The following is a 22249-nucleotide window of genomic DNA, read 5'->3' on the forward strand; positions in this document are numbered from 1 at the left end:
CTCAGCTGTCAGCATTGGCAGTGTTGTCATCTTTTCCCAGGCCTCCAGCTTTTAGGCGGTAAGGCAGTACATACTCTTTCCATTTCAGCAAAGCCTTTGGTCCTTGGTATTCAAACACACAGCACTACTCCAGGGCAGCACTGGCTTGGCCTCTCTATCATCCCATGGGGCATGCATTTGAGCACATAATGCTACTTGCTGCAAGGATGCTCAAACCAGTAATTGGGCACTGATGTGAGGGACTGTCCCTGCACAGGCTGGATTCTAGGACTCCCAGATCTCTCTCAAAGCAGTCATTCCACTAAATGAGCATCTGCTGAAGCCCTCAGCAGCACTAACTCTCTCCTTGGCCTGCTGATGCTAGAGGGCGAACCTATAGCTTGTGGCTTGATGCTCTTTATTTGCAGAATGGGAGCAGAATATAACCCTTGCCCTTTGCTTTCTTGCCTGGGCAGGTGTCGCGTTCGTGTCATTGATACCTTTGGGACAGAGCCAGCCTACAACCTTGAGGAGTATGCCACTCTGCATGGCTACCGGACAAACTGGGGGTACTGGAACCTGAATCCCAAGCAGTTCATGACTATGTTTCGTAAGTGATCCCTTGTTTGGTAATTGTTTCTACTGGGGTTTTATTTTATTGGTTTTGTATTTGCAGACTGGGTGATAGAGCTGAGCAAATAATCGATTTGGTGGTTCAGAGGTCAAACCGGGGAAAATGTGCTTTGTTTCAAATTGAAGCTGATTGTTTTTCACCAAAACGAAAACAAAGAAAAAAATGTGTGCCAGTCGGATTAAATGCCTTGAATTTCAATTCCAAACATTTTCAAAATGAAACATTTTGACATTTTCAGAATTTTTGTTTTCAGGGGGGTTTGGGGCCAAAAGTATTAGACAACTGCAACCCGAATTTGCATAGTGTTCCGGTGCCACCAAAACTGTATTCTTTGGTAATTTTACTATTTGTCTATTTTTTTTTTGTCCTGGCTCTATTTCTTGGTTACCATTGCAGGCCAAGGCCAATGCATGAAAGGTACAAATAAGTTCTCAGATGTATCTGAATTACTCTGCCAGTCCACTGCCCATGTCACTGCCGCCCCAAAGCTACCGCAGTGGAAGGAAAACAGACCTTGATTTGCTCTGAGCCCACAAACTCAGATTTGCTCCTGTTCCTTCTACCTGTTTCCACAAGCTGGAGGCTGACATGTGTCCAGTTCACTTGAAAAGAGTGCATTTTCACACACAATGAGCACCATATACCTGCTGGGATGGGCCTTCCGTTTCCATTTGTAAGCAGCTATTCAGGAGCAGTCAATACCGGGGTTTGCATCTCAGTCCCCTGGCCTATGGCTTCCTCCCACCCCCTGTGCCAGCAGGGGCTGGGAAATGTTGTGCAAGCAGGGGAGATGAGCATCTCACATGGCCCACCAACGTGCCCTCTGGCCAGCTGAGCTGTACATTGATAAGATCTTAAGGGAGTCCCATCTAGTCCTTCTCATCTAAAGCTAAGGAGGCTGCAATATCAAGTGCCCTTGAGGCTGGTAGGATTAAAGTAGGGGGAGATGTTTGAGAGACCTCTGAGCCCTACAGGAGATATACAGGACTCCTAACGTGGGATGTAGCTAGAAAATAACACCCCCTTCCCACTATACCAAGCCTGGGACACAAAAGAGATGCTAGGCTTATTACCATGTTGCTCCATAGCCCAAAGCTGTTTTCCCAAGCGTACTGGATGGGATGCATGCTGCTTCCATCTGACCCTAACCTTGACAATGTGCTCCAAGGAAACTCCTGCTTAATGGGCTCTGTTACTTTAATGAGCTTTAATACTTTACTGTCCCACTCCCACTGTTTTGCTAATTATGTTCTCAATCTGCCCCAGCAATTCCCCTCCCCCCGTAGGTTTTTGGGAGTGAAGGACTTTGCTCGGCCATGGCCATTTTTCAGTCCTGGGGATTCTGCAGGGAGCTTTCTGAGCAAACCAATCATTCGTCCTGCAGCAGCGGGGGATTTTATGGCTAGAAAACAAAAGCAAGGGGAGAGAATGCTGGAAAGAAGGAATTTGCTATTATGGCAAACAGAGCAGCAGGCTGAAGCAGCTTCTGTACCTGAGCCATGTTTGAGTGACCCATGCTAATGTGAAAGGGGAGTTGTAACAGCCCAGCGGCAGGGACATGGACTCCTTTCTCTGCCCAGTAATTCGTACCTAGCTCTTTTCCAGTGCTTTTCATCTATAGATCTTAAAAGTGTTTGACAAAGGAGGTCAGTGGCATTATCCCCCATTTAATAAATGAGGAAACTGAGTCACAAGAAAGGAGTTGCCCAAGGTCACCCAGCAGCAGAATTGGGACTAGAACTAACATCTCCTGAATCCCAGTCCAGTGCTCAGTCCACTAGGCTGCACACCTGGAGGCTTCTACTGAGATCAGGACCCTGTTGTGCTAGGCACTGTACACACACATAGTGTGGACAATTCTTACCCCGAAGGCCTCACGCTTTTATTAAACAAAGGGAGGATTATTATCCCCATTTTACAGAGGGGGAACTGAGGCACCGAGATATGAAGTATCAGAGGGGTAGCCGTGTTAGTCTGGATCTGTAAAAGCGGCAAAGAGTCCTGCGGCAGACTATATAGACTTATAGACTAACAGACGTATTGGAGCATAAGCTTTTGTGGGTGAATACCCACTTCGTCGGATGCATGTAGAGGAAATTTCCAGAGGCAGGTATAAATATGCAAGCAAGAATCAGGCTAGGGATAACTAGGTTAGTTCAGTCAGGGAGCATGAGGCCCTCTTCTAGCAGTTGAGGTGTGAACACCAAGGGAGGAGAAACTGCTTTTGCAGTTGGCGAGCCAGTCACAGTCTTTGTTTAATCCTGAGCTGACAGTGTCAAATTTACAAATGAACTGAAGCTCAGCAGTTTCTCTTTGAAGTCTGGTCCTTAAGTTTTTTTACTGCAGGATGTCTACCTTGAACTCTGCTATTGTGTGTCCAGCGAAGCAACTCACCCCAGGAACCAGCGGCAGAGCCAGAAGTGGAACCCAAATCTCTAGAGCCCTAGGCTAGGGCTTTAACCACAAGAACATCCTGCCCTCATACTAGGTGGGCTTCAGACCTCACTCTTGAAGGGAGGTGCAAACAGGCCCCATGCTCAGCCCCATACTGAGCCCACCATGCCAGCAAGGCCCATCATGCCACAGGTGGGATTTACTAGGGTTATTCCAGGGGAAAGGAAGATTTGAAATCAGCTGCCCAGTTGTGCCCCTTGCATGCAGGAGAGCTCAGCCTTGATCCAAGTAGGCGAAGAGAGTGAAAAAAAAGGCCTTTGGAGACAAGGAGCAAAGAGAGTTGGGCAGGGAGGTGAAACGCAAGGGGCATATTTTTCAAACACAGAATTTATTTTCAGAGGGAGAGTCACCTCTCTGGAGAAGGCCAGGTGGGATTTTAGAGAAGGGCCTGAGGCTGGTGCTTCAGATTTATCCAATAATCTGCCAAGTGGAAAGGAGTCCTACTTGTCGGCCGTAAGCCTGGTGACCGATCACACACTTTGTGACTCAAATATCTTTTCCCCCTGGCTGGATATAATCTATCTGGCAGCCTAAGAAGCAACTTATATTTTAAAGAGACCTGCAGGCGGATCACAGCTCATATACTTTAATCGCTCCTATTTGGTTTTTTCCCCCTTTCTTCTTTTTTTCAATGCAAGGAACCTTTCTGACTCTCTTTTCTTGATTCAGAATGCATGAGTGCCACAGAATAATCCAAGCCTCATGGCCTGCACCTTCGACTGGTTCCAAACACCTCCAAATATTTCCTTGCACTAATCAGTCCTGACCCATATTCTCCTGTGGAGCACATCTGAAGGCAGCTCCTCCACCCCCGCTCCCTGTCTCTCCACAGAGAGGGAAGCACTGAGGGCTTAGTGCACAGTTAAGGTGCTCAGCTGGGAAGTGGGGATTGGGGACACAGACGCAGCTGGACTGTTACCAGATAGGAAGGTAAAGGAGGCAAAGGGGAATCCTGGATCTAGCCTAGGATTTACCTGTGACAGTCATGGAGAAACAGTATAAATTTCAGCCCAGTGATCCCCAGTGCCCCTGTGACACCAGGGCTCAACTCAATAGTTAAACTCCCAGCTACGTGGATAGGACCCGGAAATGTTTTCATCTCATTGGTGGACTCTGGTAACCATCCCATTCTTCAGTATAAATGACCTCAATGGGGAAAGGCTGCATGTTGCTGAGGCTTTGGGAGGACAGATAATGGAAGACCCCTTCAGTGCACTGGCAAGAGCCAAACCCGTGTATCTTTTCCCCTTGGTTTCTGTAGCTCACACTCCCGACAACTCCTTCATGGGCTTTGTGTCCGAGGAGCTCAACGAGACTGAGCGGCAGTTCATTAAGTCTAACAAAGCAAGCAACATGGCAGTGGTGTACGGGAAGGAAGCCAGCATCTGGAAGGTGGGTGCCTGTACTGACATGATCAGTCCACTGTAACAAACAAATAGCCAAAGGATAATCCCTGGAGTCAATGGAAGTTTTGCCACTGGCTTCGAAGGGATCAGAATCTGGGCTAATGTGCACAGACTCCTAGAAATCAGTGAAAAGACCTAATTGGCCATTTAATTAATCCCTCCCACTGGCTCATGTAGGATTATTTCCTGGATTATATTCCCTAGTGATTTGTCCAGTCCACTTTCAAGTGTCCCAGCAATGGAGCTTCCACCACTTCCCTTGGGAGAGCACCCTATGTCTGAAACTTCCTGTGTGAGCAGCTTATCCCCTGGCCACCTACACTGAGGGGTTTCTTGCACCTTCTTTTGAGACAGCTGACACTTTTTAGGCACTAGATGGACCCACTGGTCTGTTCCAGTATAACACTATGGAAGTGAGTGAGCCAAATCGAAACAGAATGGGCATCCCAGGCATTTTACGAAGCAACTCAGGTTCCAACCACCGGACCAGTTAAAGTCTGGACACTCGCTGTTTAGGAGCTGAGCTGACAGCATCTAGTGGTGGCATATCTTTCTTGTCAGTATTTGTATTGTAGTCACATGTAGAGGCCCCAGGCAGGGCACAGAGTCAGAGCCAGTCCCAGCCCCAAAGAGCTTGCAATCTAAATGGACAAGACAGACGGAGGAGAAAAGAGAGAGGGGAAGTTACTTGTGCAAGGTCACGTAACAGGTCGGGCTCAGGCAGGAATAGAATTAAGGTTTCCTAAGTACTAGTCCAGGGCACTAGCCACTCAACAATACTGCCTCTTGTCATCAGCTGGAAGCAACTTTTAGTCACCACAGACATGGGTCAGATTTGAGTCTGTGGCCTGTAGGTGCAAAACTCTTTTCCACTACTCCGTCCCTGAGACAGACAACTGACTTCCTGTTCCAACACCACTTCACTGCTAGGGAGACAAATAGCACCGCTATAACCCCACTCATTAGGCACACCCTCTTAAAAGAAAACAGCACTACCCTCTCTTGTGTGGCTAGCAGTGTCACTGGTTATTGGGGGCGGCCTGAGCTCCACCTTCTTTTATCTGGAGCATGCTCAATGCTTTTGCTTCCATTATCCATGAGCAGGAGCTAATTATCACCCTCTCTTGATTTTTTTCTTCCATGCACCTCCCTGGGATGTTCCAGTTGCAGGTACTGTATTGCGCTAATCTATTCCTTTATTTAACGGTGCATTTCAGACTAAATATAAATTATCAATAGAAACTGTATGTCTGCGATTGAGCTTTCATCGTCTGTAGGTTAAATGCGGATTGCTAACAGTGGGTGTTTATGGCCTGATACTGTGCTGGGTTCTCTTCTTCCCCATTCCCACCCTTTCTATTACCAGTCCCTCTGAATCTGTTCTCGCAGCCTGCTCTGAATGCTGCAGTCTGTGTTCCATAGAGCAGCATATCTCTGCAACAAACCCTCCTTTCAAAACACACAATTGCAGCCCAGGTATAGAAATCCCTGCAACAATTACATGTATTTATAAGTTACCCAGCACACGCTTTCTGTCACACAGTCTTACAGTAAGAAGACCTTTTGCTGATGGCTAGGCTTCCACCCCCCCCCCCCGCTCCCTTTTCCCCCTTTGTAAATAACAGCTTTTTGACTTAATTTCTTTTTTTTTTGGCACAGAAATATTCATGGCTACTAACACCCTCCCTCGCAATGAGTGATTCCAACACTTGCCTCGCTCTGTGGGCTACATTGATTTCTCATTGTCTCTCTCCTCCTTGCTTCTTACGGATTTTTAAATAAATGTTATTAAAACTCTTTCGCTGTCGGGAACCAGCTGCCGTAAAAGGTCCATGGAATAGCACCTGCTTCCCAGGAAGTAGGGGCCTGGATCTAAACTCTGGATTCCAGAACCCCCAGTCTGTGAAGAGGATCAGGACCAGTTGCTTTGTCCACCACCCCTAGTTACCAGTCAGGATTGGGTAGCTGCGATATCTCGTGGTAGAAATACCTGCCTCCTGAATTTTCACTGTCCTGCACCTTGTGTAGTTCCTGACACCTATGCAAAATGGGTGTAAAGGGCTCCTGTTGTGGTTTGGTAAGCTTTTACACCCACTGCTCTAAGTGACAACATATTGTGCGTCAATGGAGAATCAGACCAGTAGGGCCTGTGTGGTGGGTTTAAGTCAATGGGACCGATTCTCATTTACACTAAGGCTCTGGCAGCGTAAAGGAGTTTAATATGGGTGTGTAGGTAAAGTGTGCTCATTTTATGTGACCAGAGCATGAAGAAAGGCCTTAGTGTGAATAGAAAAGGCATACTTGTGGCACCTTAGAGACTAACCAATTTATTTGAGCATGAGCTTTCGTGAGCTACAGCTCACTTCATCGGATGCATACTGTGGAAACTGCAGAAGACATTATATACAAATGTCTTCTGCAGTTTCCACAGTATGCATCCGATGAAGTGAGCTGTAGCTCACGAAAGCTTATGCTCAAATAAATTGGTTAGTCTCTAAGGTGCCACAAGTACGCCTTTTCTTTTTGCTAATACAGACTAACACGGCTGTTACTCTGAAACCTTCTATTAGCAAGTGCTCAGGTAACCCAGTGGTTATGTGTGACAAGTCCCCCTCTGTGCTGATCCACAGAAGATAGGAGTTGTTACAAGCTGCTAACTCTGGCGCTTTAGCAGCAGTTCAAGAGGCCCCTGGTTCAATTCCCAGTGTGTTGGCCAAGGTGACAGCTGCCTGTCATACCTACCAGCCTGGGTAAGTGTTGTACAATCTAGCACTGGGTAGATAGGGTAGAGTACGTGTGGTCCAAGGAGCTGGAGATGTGTGGGACTCAGGATACCTAGACTTGACATTAAACATTCTGTGTGACCTTGGACAAGCCAGGCCCCCTTTGTGTGCCTCGTTCCCCCATCTATAACACAAGGCTAATGAGGCCCTCCCTTGTAAAGTGCCCCTGAGGCCTAGAGATGAACAATGCAATATAAGAGCAACATATTGCTCTTGAGTTGTAGCAGACAAGCCAAGTACTGCTGATAAGCCCAGGATCAAATACAATCTCTCAAATAGAATCTTTTTGAAGTTCAGAAACATTTGATTAACTTCCCGCCCTTCCTCATTCTTGTTCCTCTGAACTTCCAGCTTCCATCTAGCACCAGGAGCAGAAGCACTAATAAGGAAAACAGCCCATATACATCCAATTTCCCGCTCAGTTTTGTCAGCCAAAGCAGTTCAGATCATTTGGATTAAGCTGCAGATAAGCATCTGCATGCTTATTTCATCCAAACCTGAACTCAAAACATTTTGAGACTCAGGGCAAGTGTACACTAGAAGCGTTACACTGGCACAGCAGCCAGTTACGCTGCTGTAGCTCGTCTGCTGAAGACACTGTATGCCGCCGGGAGAGCGCTCTCCTGTTGGCATGATTACTTCACCTCCGCGAGAGGCAGGAGCTATGTTGGCAGGAGAGCATCTCCCGCCAACCTAGCACCAGTGTAAACAGCGCTTGGGTCACTGTAACTTGCATCACTTCGGGAGGGTCGGTCTTTTTCACACCTCTGAGCGATGTAAGTTAGATCGACGTAAGTGGTAGTGTAGACCTGCCCTCTGTTATCACGAGATTTCAATGTGAAAATTGCTTTTCTCAGATGCCTCTGATTCCCAAATTCTGGAATAACCCCACTCCCCATGTGTCTTTGTTTTTAAACTCTGCTCTGACATTTAATGTAAAAGTGCACAGGAGAGGGGCTGTACAATGTAGTAAATCTCAAGGGGTATTTTGTAGAAGCTTTAAAACATACACTAAGAGATTTTTTTAATAACCAAAAATCTTCAGAACATTCTTGTGCTAGCCAGACATGGAGTGGGCTCTCTCCTGTCAAGTAGGACCAAATCCTGTTTACTTTAGTCATAGGAGTATTGCAGACAGTGAGACAGCTAGTGGCCCCGGTTCAGCTGTCCCTTCCTTCTCAACAGAGCACTTACATTCGTGCCTAATGCTAAGAACATGCTCAAGTCGTTTGCTGAATGGCAAGGGGCTTAGCTACATGCTTGAATGCTTTGCTGAAGTGGGCTCACAAAGGCAAGCAGGAATTGGCTCATAGTTGCTAAGTACTAGCTGTCCCTGGATTCTCCAGGGCATCCTGGCTTCTCTCTGTTCAAGTATAAGCAATATGGGGCAGGGATGGATGTTGGGCTAGATCCTCAGCTGGTGTCAATGTGCATCTGGCCCATTATTTTATGTATTATAGAGAGCTGAGTGCATTGTTGGTGCTCTGTAAACAATAACACAATGGAAGAGGCTTTCTGGTGCAACGGTATAGTACATTAGTCCTTTACTTCAGGCCATGTGCGTTCCAGTTCTGATTAGGTCAAAACAAGTTTGATGGTCTCAGCAGAGCACCTTGTGTGATTAGCACTCTGCTCCTAGAGACCCCAGCCAGGACAGCATGGGGTGTTAGAGTCCAGGAACTATTGTAGGGAGAACATGCCCAACAGCTGTCTACACTACAGCTGGCTTTTGCAAATGCTATCAGACTCTCCCTTTCATGAACACTACAGCTACTAATCCTTAGATAACCTTTTCTATTAATCTCAGGGTGCTTTACAAAGGAGGGTGAATATTATCCCCCGTTTACACATGGGAAAACTGAGTCACTCTGAGAGGAACTGACTTGCCCAAGGTTACCAGAGCTTGGATTAGAAACTTGCTCCTCATTCAGTCAGCCTGTCAACTGAATCGTGCTGTCCCATTTGGCTACATACAAAAAGACAGTGTTCTTTACAAAACATAGCACTCACACATACAGCTCCTTCCTTATTAGGCTTCTGTTGTTTATCACACCTCAGCCCCAGCTATTCCAATGTTAGTAAATATGCCGTTTTGTGTTGCTCATTGTTCACATTGCAAGGATCGTTCACATTGCATGAGGATTCTAAATACCTGACGTACAATTGATCTGTGCTTTGTGAGAATGATAAACTTGCCAGCAGAGAGCAGGTAGCGTATTGAGTTGGGAATGCAGTTTAGCCCTTACAGCATGGGAAGAGTTCTGCAATGCGTGGATAGAGAGCCAACGTTTTCCCATCTGTCTGCAACACTGAGACCTGCTCCCAAGGAGAGAGGCAGAAGTCCATAGAATGTGGAGGGTTCCCTTTGGGCCCCACTGGCTTACCTGGGGAATAACATGCCCTGACTTCATATCAGAGAGTTTTGCCTCAATATCTTTGGAATTGGAACTAAAGGACAATGGCTGCTGAGCTGCATGCATCCTTCATGCCACACACAGGGCTAGTGGGGCCAGAATGGAGGATGAAGAATGGGGGAATCTACTGAATGAAAGATGGGGGAAGTATCTAGGACGGAGAGTTGGAGAATGGGTTTACAATGATGCCAGTGGTGCCAGGGAGCTGGGCCCATGCTCAGAAGGGGCCCCGGCCTGCTCCGCTTGCACTGAGCCCCGAGACCCTGCCAGCTCACTCCCCCCGCCCATCACTTGCTCCTTTCAGCCAACCTGCTGGCTGGCTGAGGGCTCCTCTCTGCCCCGTGGCCCCACCCGCTGCCTCCTCTCTGCCCCCTGGCCAGACCCCAGTGCACCTCCGGCTCCGGGCAGTCTCTGCTTCCCACCGCCTGTGGGGCCCCACCTGTCTCCCTGGAGCTGAACTTCCTGAGACTGTTGCAGAAGCCTGGCCAGTCTCAGCCAATTGTGGGGGACTGTGTGGGGAGCTTGGCTGGGCCCCTCTAGGCAAGTGGGTCCTGAGGGAACCCGGCCGGGGCAGTCCCTGGCCTGACTGATGGCGTCATTCCCAAGGGGCTGGAGCGATTCCCCACCCCGGGACCAGCCCTGTCTATGCTAACGGCTCAGCTCTGCAGATATAGTCACCTCCCAGCAGGGCCGGTGAGTGTGGTCGGGAGGCAGGGCGTGGGGGACTGGGTCTCTGGGGGGTCGAGGGGGTGCTGGGCTGTGAGGGGGCAGGGAAGATCTCTGTGTGTTGGGGCACTAGAGAGTGGGGGTTCTGTGTGGGGTGCTGGGCAGTTGTGGTGGGGCTGTGGGCAGCAGGGTGCTGGGCAGGGGTTGTGTTGTGCAGGGTGCTGTGCATTTGTGGGGGGAGTCTGCGGGGGCACTGGGCATAATGGGTCTGGGGGGGCTCTGGCCATAGGGAGTTGCGGGGGTGTTGCAGAGGTGCCAACTTCCAGATTTCCCCAGGGGTGCTTGACCCCTGTTCTGCACCAGTCCCTGGCCCCACTCCATCCTTTCCCCCAAGGCCCCACCTCTTCCCGCCCCCACTCCACCTCCGTCCCATCTCCTCCTGCCCCATTCCACACCCTCCCCCAAGCGCCCCCCCACCCTCGCTCCACCTCTTCCTGCCCCTGCTCCTCCCCCTCCCGCCCCAGCGCCTCCTGCCCCCTGCTGAACAGCTGATCAGCGGCGCACAGGCAGCCCTGGGGGTGAGTGGGAGGAGCTGATAGGCGGGGCTGCCGGTGGGTGCTCAGCCAAGCAAGCTTTTTTCCTGTGGGTGCTCCTATTGGGTGTTGGGTAGCGGGGCTGTGTGGCATGGCATGGGCCCGCCCCCGAGGGCAAGGGGCATGCTGGCAGCACAGGACTGGGTGAGGCACTGTGCATCTGGAAACTGCCGTTTGTAAATAGTGCCCTTGCACTGGGCTGGGTGGAGTGGGGAGGCCCCTGCCCTGCTCCATTGCCCCCGGTTGGCCCCTCACTCTGGAGACTGACCTCCCTGTTGCCATGCTCCATTGCCTCCATGGGGGCCCACAAATATGTTTGGCACTAGGCCCACAAAAGGTTAATCCGGCCCTGGAGAGAAGTCCATAGCCAGAGAGAGAGAGAGAGATACGCAGAGAGAAAGGGAAGCTGCCTCAGGACCAATAGGGACAGAAGGAGGAGAGACTGAATCCCACGCATCCTCTGTCATTCCCTGAGTTACCAGAGGGTTGGAGCTTTGGAGGGGAGGTTGCTGTCTGCTCTCAGACAGGGGTGGGAGTCAGTGGGGTGGTGAGCTGGGCTCTGTGTTACTTAACAGCACCACTTGCTGGCCATTCTGCAGCAGCATCGTGGAGGAGTTTGGGGGTGGTGGGAAACCTGCATCAAGGACAGCAGGGAGAGCACAATAAGGGAAGAAAGGATTTGGCCTTTCTCCAGCCACAGGTTCAGTCTGGAGTCCAAGCCCCACCAAGGAGGGTCCCAACCAGTGTGCCAGCTGGCAACAATGGGGGCCTGGGAGGGAGAGAGATAAGGCAAAGTGTGGTGTAAAGCAGAGACACAGATGAGTGCCAGATGGATAGAAAGGGAGATGGGCCTGGGCCCAAGCCCCTAGCCAACCCCTCTTGGGAGATTTGGCATCCAAACTCAGAGGCTCAGGCTCCTCTCTCAGTAAAAGTCTATGTCTGTGGGATTAGACTGTGGCCGGGGAAAGAACACATTCCCGTGCTCCACGTAGCTGCCTTTTCAGCTGAATACAACTGACAGCCATGAGGCTGCTTCTGACAGTGTGGGTGAATAAATGGCCTCTTTTCCATTAAATCCCCGAGCCCCCAGGTCAGGTGGGTTAATCAGCAGAGCGTGTCTGCGGTTCTGTGGATTGGAACAGCAGCATTGTGTGGCCTGCTTTCCACATTCGTCAGCCCTTCACAGCCGCCTTCGCCTCTGCCCTCCAATCAGGTAGATTGTGGCTTATTGTCTTCTTTTAATGCTGCTGAGAAGTTGTTTTTCCTCCCAGGGCTTGTAAAGAGCCTGGAGAGGGAAATAAGTAGAGGAGAGAGAGATGAGTGTAGTGCTGATCACAGCTAAATTCAAAGGGAAAGCTGTTTCTCTTTTGTTGTTGCTAGCAGGGAAGATAATCTCAGTGAAATCCATGCTTGGAATTCTTGTATGGTGCTGTATTGATCTGCAGGGCTATTAGTTTGATAAAGCGATAATGAAGTCCTTAACAGCTATATGCAATCCTTAAAGGGTAACATCAAAAGAGCTCTAGGATTAATCAGCCTCATACCATCCCCCCAGTCTTCTAAAAAAAAAACCATGCTGAAGTTTTGCATTTTTGCCATGAATGTATGTAGATGGAAAACTGATGCCATTCTGCAGCTGGAGTGGCTGGTTGCTTGGGTCATAGGGCACAACAGTAACAGAAAGTGCCTGTCTGCTTTGTCTTGCTGAAATAACTTCAGCGAAGGAGAAAGAACTAGTTGAGCTTTCTGATCAGTGACGCATTTCACATGGATAACACCTTTATTTCTACATGACTATCCATCCAATCGATTTATGTCTGTTTGCCATTCTACAGGGGACAAGGAGAGGGTCTTGGGAAGAAAGATGAATTGTCTGTATACAGACGCAACTATACTTTTTTTTTTTTTTTTTAAATAAACACATTTAACCTGTGGAACTCACTGTTGTGGTAGTTTATTAAGGCAAATAATTTAGGATTTTTTGCAGAGGATTAGATGTTTATATGAATAATTGCACTTGCCTTTGCACAAGGTGGGATACAAATTATAAGGGATCTCAATCTCCATGCTTCAGTGTATAAACTGATCATTGGATGAGGTCAGGAACATACACTCTCTCCACTACTTGCCACTGATACAGTATTGTAACCTGAGGTTGCATTATAGAGGCTTTGTGACTTCCACTGTTTAATGTCAGGGCCAGGGTATTGGCCTGGACAGACCATTGGTCTGTTCGTGTATGACATTCCTTACGCAGACTCTCTTTGTGGGGCTGACTATATCCAATACCCAGGTATGTCGCCTCTGATTCAGGGAACTGATTTTGCTCTTAGTCATACCCATGTCAAAGAGGAGCAGCTCCACATCATTCAGTGGGATTATACGAGTGTGAAATTGGTTTATAGTCCAGGAGTCCTAAAAGTCTGCCTTCCCTGTAGGGGGATTTCCTGCCCTGCAGATTGAGTTCCACTGAATAACAGTAAAAACAATGAGGAATCCTTGTGGCACCTTAGAGACTAGCAAATTTATTTGGGCATAAGCTTTTGTGGGCTAAACCCATTTCATCAGATGCATGGAGTGAAAAAAAACAGTAAGCAGAATATATATTATAGCCCATGTACTGTTTTTTTTCACTCCATGCATCTGATGAAGTGGTTTTAGCCCACAAAAGCTTATGCCCAAATAAATTTGCTAGTCTCTAAGGTGCCACAAGGACTCCACGTTGTTTTTGCCGATACAGACTAACAGTGTGTTCCGGTACATAAAGACTCCCTTGCTGCTAGAGAGGAGGTCGTTTAGTGTATGTCTACACTGCAGTGTAAATCCAGGGTAAGCGGAACTCGAGTCAGCAGACCCTGGGTTAGAGAACCCAGGGCTTGAGCGTCGACACTGAGGGTCATCCCTAGGTTAAGAATCTTCTAACCTGGGCCCAAGCTCAGGGCTCCAGCATCCACACTGCAGTACGCAGACCCAAGTCCAACCAGCCATATTCCAGACTTCCTAACGCCCTCCCAAAATGTTGCCACTCTAGCCCTTTGTTCATGGATCAGTGTAGGAAAACTTGACTGTCCACCAAACTTGATTGTCTGGAGGACAAAGAAAGTCATCCCATGGGATTGTGGGATATTTTTGGCAGACTTCCAGAGCACAAATGCAGCAGGGTTGTGTCTGCACTGCAAAGCAATAGAGCTGGAACCCTGGGTTCCGGCTTGACTCAGGCTCGGACCCTCCAGCCCTGTGGATCCTGGGACCTTGGGTCATGATTTGTGTGAATACAAAAAGAGGGTTAGGCTTGAGCCTGAGTTTGAACCCTGGGCTTAAACACTGAAGTGGAGACGTACCCTTAAAGGCGCTAGGATGGTGAGATCAGACTAAGGAAATGCCCCTTTATTTTGGCATTTGAGTATCAAATACATCTCTTTTGGGGTTCACATGCAGCTGATTTTCTTCGCTTTCCTCCCCCAGGGCAAAGAAAAGTTCCTGGCCATCCTTAACAAGTACATGGAGATCCACGGCACTGTTTATTATGAAACCCAGCGTCCTCCTGAGGTCCCAGCCTTTGTCAAGAACCATGGCCTTCTGCCACAGCATGAGTTCCAGCAGCTTCTGAGAAAAGCCAAGGTACTCAAAATAGGGGTGTGGCCCTTTCATGTGGATTTCTGACAAAGTCCAACATTACTCTTCCATAAAATACCCAGCTGCTGATCAGGCGGACCAGAGTTGCCTTGAGAAATGTAATCTGAGGGGGAATTCATTAGCTGAAGCTCTTTTCGCTGGAGGAAGCTGAGGCTAGTGCCACTGAAGCCCTAGCTTGCAGGCCACATCAACTGCAGTAATTATCCAGAAGCCAAGCTGAGCAAATCGCAACAGCGAATTTGTCTGATTAATTTCCCCTTTTTACGAATTGTCAGTGGTCAGCTCACAACATTCTCAAGTGTATTTGTAATTCAAAATCATTCACTAATTTCTTCAGCAAATAACTCTTAGTCTGCAGGTTATTTGAATGGTGAATATTACAATCGAATACACAACTTTTACTGAGACATCTAACTCACGTGATTTACATAGCTAGAACTGAGGTAAATGACTTGAGAAACCAGCTTACATAGCCCCAGTTTCGAATGGTAAGATTGATTGATTGTTGGATTGGTAGTTTGCCTTCTGTTGATTAATTACATCCAATCAGAAGAGAGAAACAATACCACGTGACTGTCCAAAGATGGTGCAAATGTTGGATTTTAAATTTTACAATTGAATATACTATTTGGAATTGTCTCTTGGGAAATATTCATACTTTGGGGTTCAAATTTGTTTTTTGCAAGCAGTTGCTCTACTAGAGTTTAAGAGATGTGAATTACATCACACCCATCGTCACACCAAAGTTTGCTCTTGGGTTCCACTGAATGTTCATAGAACACTTTTTGGTCACTATTTGCTCAGCTCTGTCCAGGAGCGTGGGGTCTGTGGATTGATTGACTAACAGCATAACTAGGTCCTGAAATGCTCCTTACTGATATCGGAACCTGAGCCCAGCGCCATAGCACTTGCTAGAGTCAGGCAAAGTGCATACTTCCCAGACCACCCCCAGCACTGCCAACCCAGTGGCATGCAAGCCCCCTATTATATTCCAGCCCTTGGCTTTTCCTGGGTAAGGACTGCCAACTGTGCCTGAATTATGGGATGTGCAAATGCCCACTGGCACACTAAATACCCAAACTCATTTCATCCTGTTACCAGGAAAGAAAACCAGGTCTGTAGACAGGAGAAGCTAGGGCATGTAGCTGCTGTTCCACCTAGGTCTGGTACTGTTTTAGGCATGATTCTGATTTGATATCTAGCAAGCCAGCAGCTTTCAATGTGGAAACAGTAGGACGAATACATGCATGATGTAAAGAGGTGCAACTTCCATTGATATTAATGACAAGGCCTCTGTTATAAATGAAGGGGTAAAGATGTACTGTGTACATTTAGCTTTGATAAAGACATCATTTTGGGGAGAACTTTATAACACATTTAAGCTATTGTGAATTGAACTACAAAGAATTTCACTTAGAGTTCAGTTAGATCAGCCTGTGTTTCTGCTGAGCTGAGCACCAGAGAGAGTTCAGATGAGTGAACTCGAGAGGCAGAACTGCTAATGAATTAGAATGCAACGGGTCTGGGCAATGGTGTTCTTCACTCAAGCTCACCAGGGTTTGTGGTTTTGCTTCCTGCAGCTGTTCATCGGATTTGGATTCCCCTATGAAGGTCCTGCCCCTTTGGAAGCGATAGCCAATGGGTGTGTTTTCCTGCAGTCTCGTTTCAACCCACCACACAGCTCCCTCAATCACGAATTCTTCAGGGGGAAGCCTACGTCAAGAGAGGCAAGTGGTTCTGCAATGTTGTGTGCCGAGAATTTGCAGGTTGGCCTTAGCCATGGCATTTGCTCTGGATTCAAACCAAAGGGGTGGACCAGCTGAGAAGATCAGGCTCTGGATGCTCTTCCCCGCAGTTCAAAGGTGTAGTTAGCTGGGTGTGGGATCAGACCCTTGCCCTCCCAATCTGATCTCTCCCCTCTCGAGACCTGGAGAAGATGGACAAAATGAGACCTGGGTTTGAATTTCAGCTCTGCAAAACAAAACCTGATCAATGAGGCTTTTGCAAAAATCCCACACCATGTCCTAATTGGTTACCCCAGAGACAGACTTCAGCCTGACCCTCCCTTTCCCAAACCTGGGGTTGTAGGCTCCCAGATAAGTTGGGATCTGAACTTGAATTGCTCCTGGTTGTGGTTTTCTAAAACAGGACTGAATATATATATATATATATATATATATTTTTTTTTTGTGCAAACTCCCCTCCTGGGCCTGCCGCTGGCTATGAATTTAATCTGAGTGCAGCAGGAGCTCTTTAAAAGTTAAAGGGTTGAGAAAATTGAGCCTTGTATTATTAATAAAGTGGATAATGCCGTGTAAATTCCCACATCCCTGCTGAGAAAGCCCCTCCACTGGCCACATCAAGGACCTCTTTCTCAGCTTCTGTTTCCGTCTGAGGCTGTTCCTTACCAAGTGAGTTAGAATCTACCCTAAGGTGTCCTCTATCCTGCCCCCCCCTTGATAGCCTCCTTTCCGCTGGCTCTCAGACTGGATTGCATCTTCTGTAGCCACCCTTCTCCAGGCAGTTGGGTGCTTCCGTTGCCTTGGCAGCCAGCCCGTTTGTCATCATTACAGTGTGGTGGCTGCACGCTCGCTTGCCATTCATCTTGGCAAGAGACAGAGACAGAGCAGGGCCACTGTAATTAGCTCCTGTAGAATTAATTCTCCTCCCATGTCCTCTTTGTGTTTTGCTGATGTTAGCATAATGCAGGTTGTGTTGCGAGGGCCCCGGTTCGCACTCAGCGACTTGGCAAAACTGTGAACAGAGCAACCGCTACGGAGAGTGTGCATGATGTGTGGGTGTGTTTGTGTGTGAGATGGAAGGTGTTGGAATCATTCTTTCAGTGCAGCCAGCCCTGCTGCTTTTAATTTGTGTCATTATAACAGCCGAGCCTGCCATCCTTAGCTGCTGTCACTAGGGAGAAGTGTGCTGATGACAGCAAAGAAGCAGAAGAGAGGGATAATTAATTGCCATCATCTCTTTATTTATACGTATCTGAGCCTTCTGGGCAGGGCTGAGATCATGGGAAAGTTGAAGGTCTTTAGGGTAGATGGGATATTGGGTTTGGTTTTGTGTTTTAGCCCAGCTGATTGGTCGATATGTTAGGAGAATGGGGATTACCCGGGATTGGGGCCGTTGGTTTGCTCAATGGATGGTCCTGCCCTTTGGTGCAGCTGATGCTGTCTTCTTCTCAATAATTGCCAGGTTTACTTTGGCTCTGCATCTTTGGGGAATGCTGTGACCCAGAGGTTCACTTTGCATCACAACCTGCAGCTGGCAAGGGGCAGAGTCTGTAGCCTGCTGTGAAGAAGCCTCCACTGCGGGTTCTTTACATTAGTAACTGGGCTCCAACTCACAGCACAGCTGTGTAAGCAGCGCCATGAGTGGATTAGAAAACCAGCCTCCCTCCAGAAAGCAGCTGAAACATGGAAACTCGAAATGTCCAGGATGCAAAAAACCCCCACAAATGGTGAACTCTGCCCCCCGGGAAGAAGTCCAGCCCAAGGACTAGACACTCCTTAAGCCTATGAGCTCCATGGGACTTCACTGGCACCCCTGCAGAGGGGAGAATTTCACCTAAAGCCATCTGGCAAAACAATAAAAATCAATTTCTGCGCAAGTTCTCCCACCTCTAATGGATACTTTGTCTCCTCTCCCCGGCAAAGGGCTGCGGGAGCATGATCATGTCTGGCAAAGCATAATGCTCATTATATAAAATGCTCTTTTTCACATCTTCCTTGCTTTCAAAGCCCCTTTGTAACCATTGCCAGTTTTCATCCTCCTTTCTGTTTAGAAAATGTCCCTTCTCTGCACCAGGACTCTTTCCTCTGTCCTGTGCACCCCTTAAAAGTATAGCTTCAACTTCCACCCTTTGCCCTACTTCCTGAGACACGACCTGTGCTTGTTGGCTGCCTTGCAGCAATGTCAATGAGGCTGAATCAACAGATGCCCAAAGCTTAAATAAAGGAGAAATGCATGGAGAGGATGGGAAAGAAGATTGCTCTATAGGATGGAAAAGTGACTGCCAATAGGAAGCAATCCCCAGAGGAAGAGTCCTCACTGCAAACAGGAATGCTCAGCTTTAGTTTTGCAAATTCGAGGGTGGTTCAGATTCTAGTTCCAGTTTAGCCCAACACCAAACTTCACGTTTGATCACAGATTTGACATTTGTCTCATCTTTGTAATGAGCATTGTGCTTCTACAAAACCTTGTAGTCAGGTCTTAGTTTTTCAAACCTCACTGATGGGGGAGGTTCCGATCTGGGATGGATTTCATCTGAATCTCTGAGGTTGAGATTTGCCCAGTCGCTGAGGGGCAAATTTAATTTTATTGGGACTTAGGCATTCAAAACCATTAGGCTGTTTTAAAATATCAGCCTAAAGGCTGAGAGAAGGTGGGTTTGGATTAAAGGTTCCACTTTGGATCCATCTCTGCATGCAATGGGTTTAGTAGCTCTCATCACTGTTCCTGCTGCCATCAGCTCACCTTTCACATTGCCTAGCTGCAGGGAGGTCACTGCGTGTGGCCACAGTGCCTTCTGCAGGGAATACCACACAGTTCATTTTTTGTTTCCTTTCTCAGGTGTCCTCCCAACACCCCTATGTGGAGGACTTCATAGGGAAACCTCATGTGTGGACGGTGGACTACAATAACTCAGAGGAGTTTGAAGCCGCTATCAAAACTATCATAAGGACCAAGGTAATTCCTGGCAGAATTCATTGAAACACTGAGATAAGCTCATCTGTTGCTGAGACAGAGAGAATGGAGGGCTGGATTTGCAGGAGTCAAGAACAAGCAGTTGTTAGCAGCCCACGTGCCCTCTGTGACTGTCCCAGCATTAGTGGCTAGTCACTTCTCTGAAATTGTTTGCACATGCAAGCCAGAAATCCCAGTGTCTCAGGACAGGAGGCAAGTAGCTCTCGGCTTTCAATGGGATTTATGCTCCTGAGTTGCTTAGGCTCTTTTGAAAACCCCACTCAATGGAGTTACACTAGTTTAACTGAGATCAGAATCAGACCCAGTAGGTATGGATAGCTTGGACTCTGTAGTAACTTACCTGGAACAAACCTCCACACCTCTTGAGTTTCACCCACCAAAGCTTAGTCCTATCTATGAGGCCAGATTTTCCAAGAGCTCAATTCCCAGTAGACCTCTAAATAAGTTGATGGAACAACTTCAGCTGCTGGGCTCTAAGCACTTGAAAATCTGGCACACAGGTTCCTGAATGGAAACTGAGCTCTCTGAAAATCTCTCCAGTAATGTCCCCTGTTCAACTCTCCATCAACTTCCCACTCCCCATCAGTTAGGAAGTTAAACCCACTCATTTAACCAGGATGCAGTTTTCCCATCATGCATCCTCCTTCCCAGTGCTGGGATATTCCACAGCAAGCATCTGGGACTGCCAACCCTGTCTCTTGTAAGCAGGTAGTTTTTTTGTCAGCCTTGTATCTCCCCATGCAAGTGCTGCAAAAGCTACAGGTCACTTCACCTACCGTTCCTCTGCTGCATTTCATTTAATTATTAATAATTATTATTTGCATTAAACAATTCAATATGAAAAGCCTCAAATCCCCCCTATTAAATATGAAGAGCTGAAGAAATGCAGCAAAAAAAAAAAAGCCTTTTGAAAAATGCAGCAACTGCTGTGTGAGCCGACTTCTCAAAGACTTTTAAAAATTATCTGTCATGAATATTTACCTCCCCAGTGGCAGGAGCCTTTCAAGTTGTCCAAATTATTAAAGTCAATTTTCCTGGAGGGGAGAAAAGTGCTGATCTCCGGTTTGCTCACAATTTGCTTTGGGTAGGGTGAGGCGTCCCTGTTGTTACAAAGACCATACACCACGAAATAGCATCTTAATAAAAAATGGCCCTGCATCTGACTCAGATTAACAGGAATCAGGGAATTTAATAGATTCTACAAGGGTTTTGGGGGGTTTTTTTGAGTGAATTTGTAGTGTTCATGTCAGATTGAGAGCAGCAGAGATCCAAGTCTTCCATCCAGAGAGCAAGCTGTGCTGCGGTGTAGAGCTCCCCTGCTAATATTCCTCAGCCCAGATCTGTTCAGTTTCTTTGGCCCATTCTGTCCTTGCTTCCTCTGTGAAGCTGCCATCAATCAGGCTGATCCACACCAGCAGGGGGAGTATTGTGAGCCACCCCCTTTCTCCTGTCACAGCCATCACATGGAACCGCTCTTTAATTGTTACTCAGCATGAGTGGCAATTGATCTGGGGGCTCGTTCTGTAGTGCATAGCCGTCTCCATAGCTACGTCGATTCCCCCAGGGGAAATCGCTCACTAGAAAGTGAATTACCAGATTAAAAAATATCCCTAATTTGCAAACTGTTTAAATTCCTAATTCAGTAACACTCCTTGGATAAAAACAACGAGGAGTCCTTGTGACATCTTAGAGACTAACAAATTTATTTGGGCATAAGCTTTCGTGGGCTAAAACATACTTCATCAGATGTATGGAGTGGAAAATGCAGTAGAGAGGTATAAATACACAGCACATGAAAAGATGGGAGTTGCCTTACCAAGTGGGGGGGGGGGTCAGTGCTAATGAGCCAATTCAGTTAAGGTGGAAGTGGGCTATTCTCAACAATTGACAAGAAGGAGTGAATACCAAGGGAGGAAAAATCACTTTTGTAGTGCTAATGAGGCCAGTGTAATCAAGGTGGCCCATTTCAAACAGTTGAGAAGAAGGTGTGAGTATCAGCGGGGGAAATTAGTTTTTATAGTGACCCATCCACTCCCAGTCTTTATTCAGACCTAATTTGATGGTGTCCAGTTGCAAATTAATTCCAGTTCTGCAGTTTCTTGTTGGAGATCCATCAAATTAGGCCTTGCTGCTCTTTCCCTGGACCTCCTACTCTGCTGCTCGCAGGCTTTCTTCTTCCCCCTTCTAGTTAAGCCCATCCTTCAGGGTCAGGATTCCATGGCTCCTCCTTCTCCTGGGGTTGCTGCTTTTCTTCTCTCTAAGCCTGGAGCATGACTGCCGTCTTCCACACTGCAGCCCTTTCTGCTGCAAACTTCCTGGCTCGATATCTTGCGCAGCATCTTCCCCAGCTGGGCTTGATCAGCCATTAGTCATTTTTAATCAAGCAGACTCTCCACCTGTAACGTTAATTGGCGTGATCTGCCCCACCTTAGCCCCTGCAGGGCTGGTGTGGGGTGAACAGCCCACCACACTAGCCAAACCCCGATGGCCGTACTGACTAGTCACTACTGAGTGATCAATACTCAGGGCCAGATCCTTAGCTGGTGTCAAGTAGCATAGCTCCACGGAAGTCAATGAAGCTACACTATTAACTTAAACCAACTAAGGATCTGGTCCTCAGTTTCCTATTATAGAATTACATTTCTAAATCATTCCTCTGGTGCCTGCCTGGTGACCTTCTGGCAATGGAGTCTTCAGCCCCAGCAGCCTGCAGACACAAGCAGAGGATTCCTCAGCTGCTGAGGCCAATGTAGAAGTAACCCACCAGGAAGGAAACGGTTCCTATCTGCCTTACAGTGGGTTGGGGTAGCCTTTGCCGGGAGCAGCCTGAACAAATTCAGGAGCAGCTGGTGATGGCTTCCTTTACTGAGCTCCATTGGCTGTATACACAGTATGGTATGACCCTCGGCTGATTGGTCAAGGCATGGGGCCGAATGGGAAGGGTCCATAGGAAGCAGCTGGACTAAGC

General features: G+C 47.7%; 1 protein-coding gene across 1 annotated transcript in view; it reads left to right on the plus strand.

The window, feature by feature from the left end:
* MGAT5B (alpha-1,6-mannosylglycoprotein 6-beta-N-acetylglucosaminyltransferase B) overlaps positions 1-22249 on the plus strand; it is a 171298-nt gene that overhangs the window by 127660 nt on the left and 21389 nt on the right. Inside the window, exons 10-15 of the mRNA XM_073310498.1 lie at positions 456-589; positions 4329-4459; positions 5638-5643; positions 14395-14550; positions 16146-16292; positions 19147-19263. Coding sequence (XP_073166599.1) covers positions 456-589; positions 4329-4459; positions 5638-5643; positions 14395-14550; positions 16146-16292; positions 19147-19263 — 691 coding nt within the window. The remainder of the gene's footprint in view (positions 1-455; positions 590-4328; positions 4460-5637; positions 5644-14394; positions 14551-16145; positions 16293-19146; positions 19264-22249) is intronic.

Source organism: Lepidochelys kempii, chromosome 14 (assembly GCF_965140265.1).
Source record: "Lepidochelys kempii isolate rLepKem1 chromosome 14, rLepKem1.hap2, whole genome shotgun sequence".
Lineage (NCBI taxonomy): Eukaryota > Metazoa > Chordata > Testudines > Cheloniidae > Lepidochelys > Lepidochelys kempii.